Source organism: Euprymna scolopes, chromosome 9, assembly GCF_053919585.1.
Source record: "Euprymna scolopes isolate OS-2025 chromosome 9, ASM5391958v1, whole genome shotgun sequence".
In the NCBI taxonomy this organism is placed as follows: domain Eukaryota; kingdom Metazoa; phylum Mollusca; class Cephalopoda; order Sepiida; family Sepiolidae; genus Euprymna; species Euprymna scolopes.
This window is the reverse complement of record NC_136490.1, coordinates 44,703,282-44,715,490: the sequence shown is the minus strand read 5'-3', so window position 1 is coordinate 44,715,490 and position 12,209 is coordinate 44,703,282. Positions and strand designations below refer to the sequence as shown.

General features: G+C 31.7%; 1 protein-coding gene across 4 annotated transcripts in view; it reads right to left on the bottom strand.

Annotated features, from left to right (window-relative positions):
* LOC145284533 (homeobox protein DLL homolog) overlaps nt 1-12,209 on the bottom strand; it is a 346,230-nt gene that overhangs the window by 282,288 nt on the left and 51,733 nt on the right. For 3 of the 4 annotated variants that reach the window (XM_080133430.1, XM_080133425.1, XM_080133426.1), the window contains exon 3: nt 3,893-4,059. The exons of the other annotated variant lie outside the window; for it this stretch is intronic. In XM_080133430.1, coding sequence (XP_079989556.1) covers nt 3,893-4,059 — 167 coding nt within the window. The remainder of the gene's footprint in view (nt 1-3,892; nt 4,060-12,209) is intronic. 4 annotated transcript variants of the gene reach the window in all.

Here is a 12,209-nt window from a genome sequence, read left to right as displayed (position 1 = left end):
TGTCTGTGTACATTTCCCTACAAAATAACTCTGTCAATTTTAAGTCTGCAGACTCTAAATTTTATATAAAGGGTACTGAGATTGGGGAACATCTTTGTATTCCGGTTTCGGCCAGAAATTTGGCTGTTAACGGTCAAAGTTCAACGATTTGAAATTTGAAAACTCTACCAAACTCGTCCGTTAACGTTGGGTTTTAACACTTTAAATGTTTGATATAGGTCCTTGGACATATATCTAAATTAATAACTTGATTTGTCCCCCAAACAGAAATGAAAGTACAGAATTAAGGGGTCACTCGAGGTCAAAGTTAAAATAAAATTGACCTCTGCGGTCTCTATCAAATTACTCAGACAATTTCTTGTATCAATATTTGAAATTTTGCATAAATGGAATTCAGAGATAGGGCAATCTTTTTAATCAGTTTGGGTCGAAAATTCTAGCTACCAATATATAAATGTATGTATGTATGCATGTATGTTTGCATATCTGCCTACAACTTTCGACAGATGTCACGGATTTTCACACGATCGGCATCGTTTTGAAGCTCGATTCGTCAGATTACAAATACCGAAAATTTGGCTGAAAACATTAATTTTTAACCCTCAAGTGGGAACTTTTCCACAGGAAGGGGTCGCTTTTTTCACCGATATTTAAAAAGTCATCCCCTCTTTTCGATTGTCTAGGCTTAATTTAAGCCTACGTCACTTCCGGTTTGGCGGTGGTCGAAACAGCCCTTTCTTTTCCTCCTTCGCGATACGGGTTCGAGCCTGCCTTCCTACTATTATATGTTTTTTGCTTAATACACAATTACAAACACCTGGGCAACGCTGGGCACTCATATTAGTGCATGTATATATATATATATATATATATATATATATATATATATATATATATATATATAAATATATATAAAGTATAGGCCTCGCGGAAGGTTTGTCTATCAGAGATTTATCCACGGAGTGGGAAAAGTTCCAGGCACCTTGGCCTTATTGTTGAACAACTCAAACACAAAACTCAGATAAATAAAGCCACCAGGAGAAACCTTTCAGATTGTGACGTTCGAAAAATGTGTATGGACGTAAACCGAACCACAAATCGCAAGTGCTTCCGTTTTTGCAAAAGCTGAAATCGCTCTTAGATCCAGACAGGCCGGATACAATGTGTTGAATGAGACTGCAAGGAACATCAAACCTCTTCCAAGATCCCCATTTAGCAAACTATATAGGAAAAACGAATGGCTTTGACATAGAACTACATGGAAATGCATTTCCAACAGGTTTTGCTTATGGATGAGTCCATGCTATTCTTGAGGGTTCGGATGCATGGACAAAAAATTTAAATCCGAACGGAACTCAGACCTGTTCCAAAGTTCATCACCAACAAAATGTCGATGTATCATGTTTTGGGCGGGAATCATTAGCGATAATTTGGTTAGCCAAACCGAGTGCCAGAGGGCGTAAAGCTTACCAACAACGCGTACACAACCTTTTAGGATAATCATTTGTCGACATGACTAGATGGCCTACCATTGTCACGTGATTTTAGATGATTTTTAAACATGACAATGTACCATACCATCTTGGTTGGGACGACTGCAGCCTTCCTTGAATCTATGGGATTCGTTGGGGAAACTCTCATGATCTGGTCATCGTATTCTCCAGACCTTTACCTTATTGCATATATCTAGCCAATATTAAAAAGAGGGGTTTATGAGAATGGAGAGCTATTCACTTCAAAAATGCCTAGTAGAAGGACGTTACTAGAGCCATAACTCCTTTGAGGATCAAACAATTGACTTCATCGGGGGACATAATGTGATTTTAACTTATTTTAAACAATGGTGGATATGTCGATAAATATATAATTTATGCTACTTTTATACCTAAGATATGGGTTTCTTCATTTATCTTTGACAGAAAAATATAAAAAGTAAAGTTCACAAGAAAAGACATTGTTGTGTTTGCAGTAAAACAACATTTCAATAAACCTGCAATAAAACTGGCAGTGGAAATTCTTCGATAAAGAATAAAATATCATAACTTTTTTAATATTGCATTCATTTGAATAACATTTTTGGAAATAACAAACCTAAAAACAGTTATTTGGTGATATAATTTTCATTTTGTTGTGATGTGTATTAGTGAAATATTGATATTTTACTAATTCAGCGATTGACACAGATATGTATGTATATATATATATATATATATATATATATATATATATATATATATATATATATATATATATATATATATATATATATACATATTCATAAGCTTTGGTTTCGGCTTCAATTTAAGCTGATGCAACCAAGTCATGTATGTATATATATATATATATATATATATATATATATATGTATATATATATATATATATATATATATATATATATGTATATATATATATATATATGTATATATATATATTAGAAAACGCAATATTTAATATATAAAAATTGGTAGAACATTACAGAATGCCAACATAAATATATTACATACGAATGAGTCCGCTGTGAAATATACCATCTTCTATGTATGAATCTGATTTTTATTTCTTCTTTTAGGTTTAATCAATTTTATAGGGTTTTGTTGAATTTTAATATGGCCAAAGATTCAAATCTACAGAGAATACAAAAAATTATCACCAGGTTTATATGTTCTCATAGATGTTAATGTTTCCCATTTTATATCAATTGGAATTTTTATATCTTTTAGGTATCATATGTATTTTAGGATTAACTTTTACTTCTCTTTTGGAGTTCCTTGATTTTCTTGGCATGCAGAATTGGGCATTTATGTTAATAAACATATCGCTACTAAACTCCCTACAATTCTTTTGCAGACATTCCTAAATTAAACAAAAGTAAAGGCAAGCAACAGATCAACTGATGTAAGCAAAGCATTAATTTAAAATGCAGTTTTAGTGTGACAAATCTAATCTAGTGTAATAATGTGTTAAGGAAGATCTACTTTGTAAATAAGATGTATTTTTAAATATGTTACGTATTTTCGGCGTATACGACGTATAAAGCAAATATTTTATAAGATACTGAGGGCTGCAATTTCGTTTCGTGATTTATAATTAATTTATTAAAATTTACTCTAATTTCGTACCTCGTTTTAGCTGACGGTCGTATTATACGACGAAAAACGAAAAAAAAAAAAACTAAACTGGTTATATTTTATAAATTAAATTCTTTTTAAGTAAGTCACTTTTCTTTATGAATACGATGAATTAAAGATTAATTCACCATGAAAAACACTGATCATCTTTTTTACTAATAACTAATAATTGTTACTATTAGAGATAGAGATATGTCTTAATTAAATCACGTGAATATGGTGTCTCGCCTGAACAAAGTAAACCAAAAGGCATAAGAAATCAAGCAGTGCTTACAAGGCTCTTGTGCATGTGCGATAATCTAGACACACTGAACTATAGGTTGGTTAAGACGTGTTTATGTAACATTTGAAATCAATATGTTAAATTAACACATACAAGGACGATTGCCTTTTTTACCTGGAAATCACAACTTATCACGGATTAAACGACAAGTAAGGGACAATCGATGAAAGGTGGTAACTGATGCGTCAACTTTGTTATCATTGGTGCAATTTAGGTTAAATATGATTATTTAAAGAGCGAAATATATAACATGGTTTACATTAGACTTTAAGACAACCATGTGGTAGTCAGCCAGAAAGCATGCCAGTGGAACCAAGTTCACCAGGCGGGCATTTCTAGGAAATAAGCTTCATCAATTGAATCTGCGTTTGGATTTTAGTACGGATAGAGAGCAGGATGAATGTAAGGTAGTTGTTGTAGGTAGACGAATGCGTTTTGTGAAAGTTTAGCGATTGATGAAAGCGCATAAGAACACTTACCATGACAATAGCGATATAGAAGAGAAAATATCGCCATGTTTGTTTTATGGTAAAGAGTTCGTGGAGGCAAAAGAGTTATATCACCACAAGATTTGAAGCCGGTTCTGAACTCTGTCCAGGCAGGATATAACTTCCCGTAGTTTTTGAATCGGCCCGTCCAGTTTCTCCTATTAGAAAAAACAACAAAGTTTGTTGTTATGAAAAAAAAAACAGTACATTTGCTAAATCGAATCCATGTTTTCTTGTGAAACTGATTAGATGTGGACGAACGAAATGATAAATGAAAAATTCTAATATTACTGTATATGTAGGTGTATAAGGCAAAGGTTTTAAATCAACTAATCTTATTTACTACCGAATGCAATCTTAAAGATTCAATGAGCATTAAAGAGTTTGATATTACCTTGTTCGTGACAGATTTATTTGTTTCTGTATGCCATTTTAATTCGGCTTTTTTCCCCATGTTTTTGGATTGCGGTTTAGTCTTCAATCCTCCATTCTAACTAATAATTGTGAAATTGCTCTGAACTGCAAGGAATTGAAATTTGGTTAACTGGATGAGTATAACAAGGTTCTTTATTTCCCTGATTTTTCTGGGATTTAAACACATGTTTTGAGAGGTTTTTATTGCAGATAGATCAGAACATATACGAAGAGGACTTGATAGGCCTATTATACTGACTATGAACTCTATGTCGTATTAAATGGAATCATGCATTGCTTTATGCAGTGACTGCAATTCCTATGGTGTTCTATTTGCTTTTATGTACAAAAAAATTTTCATTACACTCAAGTAATGGCATGCGATATTATTACTAAGTATGCTCAATCAAGAAGGTAGGGTTATCATATAATCATCTACAGACAGATTGCTTTGCTGTATCACAGATTTTTAATGTGTCAGCCCTGGATCGAACCAATAATCATAGAGTTTAACAAGATACTAGAACGGTGCTGTCGCTAATAGTATTTAATATTTTTTTATACAAAAATTGACAGCAAAATGCGTGTCCTAGGAAGAATAAGAATTCGTCATAAGCTAAATAAAATACAAATAGGCAAAAATGTGTAGATTTTAAAAAACATTGTATTAGAGAAATAGTCATAGCTACAAAAGGCATTCTGAAATAACCAGAGAACGCATAGAGTCTCAAAAGATAGGAACTCGCGATTTCTAAAAAAAATATAATACAGTAGAGAATAAAGTGCAATCAGTAATTCCTCCACTATCCAACAACCAGAAGGTCGCATATACGGCAACCGAGAAGGGGTAAGATCTTTCCGCTGATTCGCATCCAACTCTACTTTAGAGCTGACAAACAACCCTCTCCCAAATATTCTTATGCGGACTGGAGCCATACTTGATGGTGTAAAAATAACCTCATCTCATGTCTACGATTTCATAAAAAACTTCAACCCTAAAGGTGTATGGGTCTTATCCTGCTATACAAATTAAGAAATGCGCAGCTGAGCTAGCCCTCGTACTTTCAAAACTCTACAACAAATGGCTTGCTGAATCATGTTTTCGTAATTGCTGGGAGATTGCCACTGTGGTACCAGTCTATAAGTATTCTGGTGAAAGGAGGGCCCCTCCAAATTATCGCTCTACCAGTCATCGTCCCCTTTTTGTTTAAATCTTTGAAACCTTAAGCAATCAAGTACTAGTTCACCACCTCGCAAAAGCTAATCTTCTCTCTGACATTGGATTTAGGTAATGTCGTTCTACTGCAGATATTTCAATAGTCATCTATGAACGCATATACCAAACACTCAATAAGGTGGGTGAAGCCAGAGCTTGATATATACACGCCCTTTAACAAAATTTGGCACATAGGGCTGCTAATAAAAATTAAATCGTACGGTATTACAGGAGATATACTAAATAAAAGTATAGCTTCTTAGGCGGTAGTACTAGCTCGGCTGTCACTAATAGACGTATATCCAAGCAGCATGATATTAATGCAAAAGTGCTTCAAGGTCGATTCTTAGCCCACTATTATTCCTGATATTCATGAACATCTCTGATAATATTGTGCCCGAGATGGGTATATTTGTTTATGATACCAAACTTTATAGCATGCACGAAGGAAAAAAGAATATTCACGACTCGAAGACAATGGCAGAATCCTTAGAAAATTAATTCCAGACTATAGTGAAATTTGGGCTGTAAATGGATGTTATTTTTTTATGTCAGTAAGACTAAGCTGTTCTCCTTTAATTGTTACAAGAAACGTTTCCAGTCACCGATATCCATGACAAATAACACCCTCCAAGAGAATTTTTCCTTTAAAATTATTAAAATTATCGGCTTAACATGCACAGGCAATATGAACTGGAACAAATACACTGAGGACATTGAAAAGCTGCTGCAAAGTAGGTGAGTTTCGTCTATCATGCTAAAAGACTAATCACACCTGAAAGTATCCTGTACCTCCTCAAAGCTACCATTCGCTTTTGCATGGAGTATTGTTTCTACATCTGGGCTGGTGCGTCTACCACTAGTCTCCTCCCCTTGGATAGGATCCAAAAATATCTTCAACCTAATAAGTCACACATAAAATTACATTGGATTTGTTCAACATGTCGTTTTTATATTATTTGATTTGGATTCAGTGAGATTAGTATTATTTATTAATTTTATTTATTGCGAACTATTACCCACCTCTTTTCTTATTTGTGTCCCGACGTTTCGGCCCTCTATTTCTCTGGCCTTCGTCAGGTGGTAACCGCGACAGATAGGAAGTCTAAATCTCCTGACTGCATTCAATGCAATTACTGCCCTTTGTAGTTGGTGTCGTCTCAGCACGTTCTGACCAGCTCTAGGTAGGATTGAAACCGCTATCTTCAGATAATCCTCACCTGGAATCGTATATATTGAACGTCTTTATACACTACCCCACGGGAAGTCAAGAGATTCAGAGTTCCTATCCGTCGCAGTTACCACCTGACGAAGGCCAGAGAAATATTTGGCCAAAATGTCGTTAAACAACTAAAAAATGATGTTGTTTTTTATAGTATTTTTGTCACATGTACGCATGAGTGAACCATTTTAGAAGATGTAAGTGGAGGTTAAATGCCATGTCAAATTATTGTTTAGATTACAAATGAGTGCTTTAACGACAAAAATTATTCTGATCTGAAATTCTGGGTAATTATGTCGAAAACAATTCACTTTCAAGTCATAAAACATTGAAATCGTTCAAAATTCGTGCTCAGCATACATGAGAAAGGACTGACTTATGCAGGAGGTATTTGTGCTTAGCAAAGAAATGAACGCACTCAACGACGGTCTGGATTCTTCCCACCGCTGCATATCAAACGCGTCTAAATCAAACAGTTCACGAAAGCTATGGCAAGTATGGTGACTGGTTCACTTACTTATCAAGGCCAAGTTCTATTCAAGGGTGAGGTTTACTGACTGGCGGGTGGATTGTGAGACGGCTCTTTGATTATAGCTAATGATATAATAGTACTATGGTTTTATAAATTTAATGATATAATATGACTATGGTTTTATAAATTTAATGATATAATATGACTATGGTTTTATAAATTTAATGATATAATATGACTATGGTTTTATAAATTAAATACTAGTTCAACGAGACCCTATTTACATCAGATTTGAAAGCAACCGTCTTATATTCAGCTGGGAAACAACGACACTGTCCTAGTAAAGAAAGTTTGCTCGCGAAGTTTTAGTATAGCTTTAGACACTGATAGCTCTTTACTTATCAAAAAAATTCAAGGAACCGAGAATTATTAGAACGATCATTCTAGCTGGTATCATTATTGCTGTCTCCAATTTTAGCCATTGGTAAGTATTTAATAATTATATGTTTTTGTTTGTAACCTCACTATAAAATTAAATTATATACTTACTCATAGGGAACTCTATATTTACAGCTGTTGTATAGTCTCAAACTCTATTGTATCAGATAAATCCATTCTTGAGTTGATCCACTCGATCAAATAAAGGTAAGCCAAGAATGATTCATAAGAATTACATTAGAAACGCTAATATATATAATACGACCTATTTGTAATACTTAAAATATTTGGTTTCTATGAATTTGTAAACAGATTTCAGTTTTTTAATATTTTGATTAGTTTCTCTCTTTTGACTCAGTCAACTGCAGAAGCATGATGGTTCAAAGGTGATTGTTTTGCTATCGATAACTTTAACCTATGCTCTCTATGTTTTATTATATTTTTCTAATCCTAAATGAACAAAATGGATCACGGTTTTCTCTGTCGTTAATAATCCTTATGAAATAACTTTGAAATCTCCGAACCTTCCTTTCTTATTTTTTGCTGTTAAATACTTATAAGATTACTATCAGCAACGGTTCATATATATATATATATATATATATATATATATATATATATATATATATATATATATATATATAAATTGGTATATATATAAAATTGGTATATATATAAAATTGGTATATATATTTAATTTATATATATATATACACTTCAGAAATATTTTTTTATTTAACAATCAGTTGGTATGAAAACCTGTGATTATAATATCTAAAAAATATTACTGGCGGTAATATTATAAAAGTTATCCGATCTAAATAAGAACTGCTCGATATGCAAGATAGAGCAAATAAATTAAATTATGATTCTATGAATTTCAAAACCCCTTATTGAAATGAAGTGGTTGAGTTTCATATCAAAGATTTTTATTATTCTATGCAAGACAAAGAATACTTTTGAAAATTAATCTCCTTAACCTATATAGTGTTTCGATATCTACCATCTCATCAGAGGAGAGAAAATATTATCAAATATTAAAATGTTTAGAATATACTAATGTTTATGAGTGAATTGTAAAACCAAGGCTAAGCGTCTTATTAGAATGGTTTATCTTTATTTTATAATACTTACGGAAATAGTTCAATGTAAAATAGACTAAAACAAAAATAATAAAGCAATAATAATACCTTACTAAAAAGTGTCTAAAGATCGGTAGTATCCATAACATTATACTAGTTAATAATATTTAACTTGGAACACTTTTCTACACATGTATTCACATGCACACATGCTTACATATAAACACATGAATACATATATGTACACATGTACACATACATGCACGCATATATATATATATATATATATATATATATATATATATAACTACTTCATTTACTCACATAAATGCAATATGAGAAAGTATAGATTTATGCGTAAACTTTAAGTATTTACTTCAAAAGTGCTCTAACTTAAACCGCTAACCTAGTTCTAAAACAGATCCTTTGTTCGATAAAATGCATGCCCATTGGCTGATAGGAAGGGGCGCGGTGGATACTAGAAAGCTGATTGGCTAACTAAAAATCCTCAACATATATAAAAACAAGAAACAACCACAGAATTCGCGCATAAACATGACGAATCTTATAGTGGATGAAACGCCGAATATTCAGTGTAGCTTAATCGCTATATATATTTTATAAATGACTATATATATATATATATATATATATATATATATATATATATATATATATACCCGTACAACTATATATACACTCAAATGCGCACACTTACACAATATATCTATACATACACACATAGATACCTACATATACACTCATGCATACAAATGTATAGATGTAGACATAAAGAAAGTATACCAATAGTCACACCATTAATTATAACAATAATCAGTGTGGGTAACATAACTACGATTATCATAAAAAAGAAAACCAATTTTTAGCCCCTACACTGCTTATTATAGTGAGAAGATTAGGGTTGTGTAACTACGGCTATAGAATCAAATTACTTTAGTACCAGCAGGGATGACGCATCATTGAGTATAATTCTTTTTTGTTTATATGCGCGGATCTGGAAATTACCTTGCAATGGGGAATGTTTACTCCTTTTCTGTTTAGTAGATAGGGCCGAAATGATCAATTCTTTAATTGGGAAGCTACATGTTTTTGGAAATTCTATTCTAACAAGATCTCAGAGTGCAAATTACGTGTAAGAAATTAAATGTAGTATGTTAAGGTGCTTATAGTGAGACCCTAATTAACGTGTAGATCAACAATAATAGAAAGTTATTATATGGGTTAGAAGAGGTGATTAAGAACCTATCTTTAGAAAATGAACATTTGTATATCTGCAAAGTTTTAGTTTAGATTTTAGTCACAACTGATATTATTTAGTATTATGTTTTTACCCATTTACATTTATACAGAGAGTGTATATTATTTCATATTAAGATGGTTGTATTATATTTTTTTCTTGAGCTTACATCTGGACACTAGTTCATTCTTGGTATTTATTATGGGTATGTTTAAGGTGATGATGTTAACTGCTACGGATATACAAAGATTGGAAAATGTGTTCCCTGGGGTATATGATCTAGATTTATTCAGTATGCTCCATTTAATTGAATATGGGATTTTCTTGTACTCTAGGCTGTTGATTAATTTAGTTAAGGATGTACTATTATTATCATTGTTTTGAGATCTTTCCTTTTTGAATGAATGTAGGTGCTTTGAGATTCTTATTTTTACTAAGTTTGATGATGCACCTATATGCATGAATGTTTTTCTTGTTTTATTATTGTTTTTTTTTGTTCATCAGTCCCATTGCTATTGAGACTTATATTGGGGTATGGGTTAAGAGGGGGCCTGGAGATTCATAGCTCGGGTGCTGGTTAATCCTACTCTGATCTTCACTTGGAATTATATTATTGGATATGTTAGCCTGGCTGTTATTGTTTCTGTTATTATTATTAGAGCCCTCACCATATATTTCCCTATGTATGCTTGCGTCCTGAATGCTTCGACTATATTCATTGTTTTCCTCATTTGATTGGTTGTTTGAATGTTTTAGTAATTGCGTGACTGTGCAGGCGTACACCACGTCTTTATGTATGCAATCGTTATTATGAGGGGATTTATTTTTATTTTGGCAGTACATTTGTTACTATGTATTGGGTCAATTGGTATATCCAGCGCTTGTTTAATTTTCCTGTTATTTATCAAAATTATTGTCTGTGCTAGATTAGGAATTGTGGAGTATGAAATTTTTATGATTTTTTTGTTTAATATCGTACTATACTTATGAGGGTATTTAAAGGATTTTTCCACTATTCTGCAAAATTCTATCGGAATGTTAGTTATGTTATAAAAATGATGTGTTATGACTTATTGTGTTATTAAAAGAAAAAAAAATCACATTTCAAAAACATGTGTAAAAAAACGTAAATGAAAGTTGTTTTATTTTTATTAAAATATAGAATCGTAGTTGAATTGGATTGTTTGTTTATTTTTAATTAAATATCCACTGGAGGTTTTTTTTGTGAAATCACGGATATTATTTTATTTAAACTAATTCCAAAAATAATGTTTTAAAGTTTTTTGTTTAAATATATACCGAAGAAAGAAAACAAACAGAAAAAGAACAAAGTTCGCGCCAAGGAGAAATAACTCAAACAGCCTTATAACAAAAAAATGAATGTCGGTAAAAATAAATTTAAAACAATATACTATCAATATAAAGGAAATGTGAACAATAAACTAAAATAGAACACTTAAAAATCACTCACTATAAATAAGAACTAACACACCGCTATTTTATAAAATCGATTTTCTTTAATGTAATATGAAAATACTTAATCGTATATTTTTCAAGAACTATATATAGGAATGACTGAAACATTAAGAACTGGACCATTTGTATATATGAAACAAATTGTGAACAAACAAACAGACAGGAATACGAATATAATATATATATATATATATATATAGATGTATACACACATGTATATATATATATAGGTACATATCTATAGATACATACATGCAGGTATGTATATATATATATATATTTACTGCCATGTATGTATCTATACATATGTAGTTATATATATATATATATATATATATATATATATATATAGTTACATATGTATAGATACATACATGTCAGTAAATATATATATATATATATATATATATATATATATAGTCATCCACATATAGTACTGTTTCGCTGTATCACAGCTAAGCAGTGCGGCTAGACAGACAACTACCTAAAGCCAGGATCGAGACCCGACCAGCGTTACGACAGTCAAAGATTTGAACAATTACGCCATCAGCGAAGGCTGTGAATTACCGATGTTTTGACATATATATATATATATATATATATATATATATATATATATATATATATATATATATATATATATATATATATATATATATGCGCGTGTGTGTGTGTGCATGTGCGAATGTGCGTTAACCTATATAATATAAAATATACCCATTACAAACAG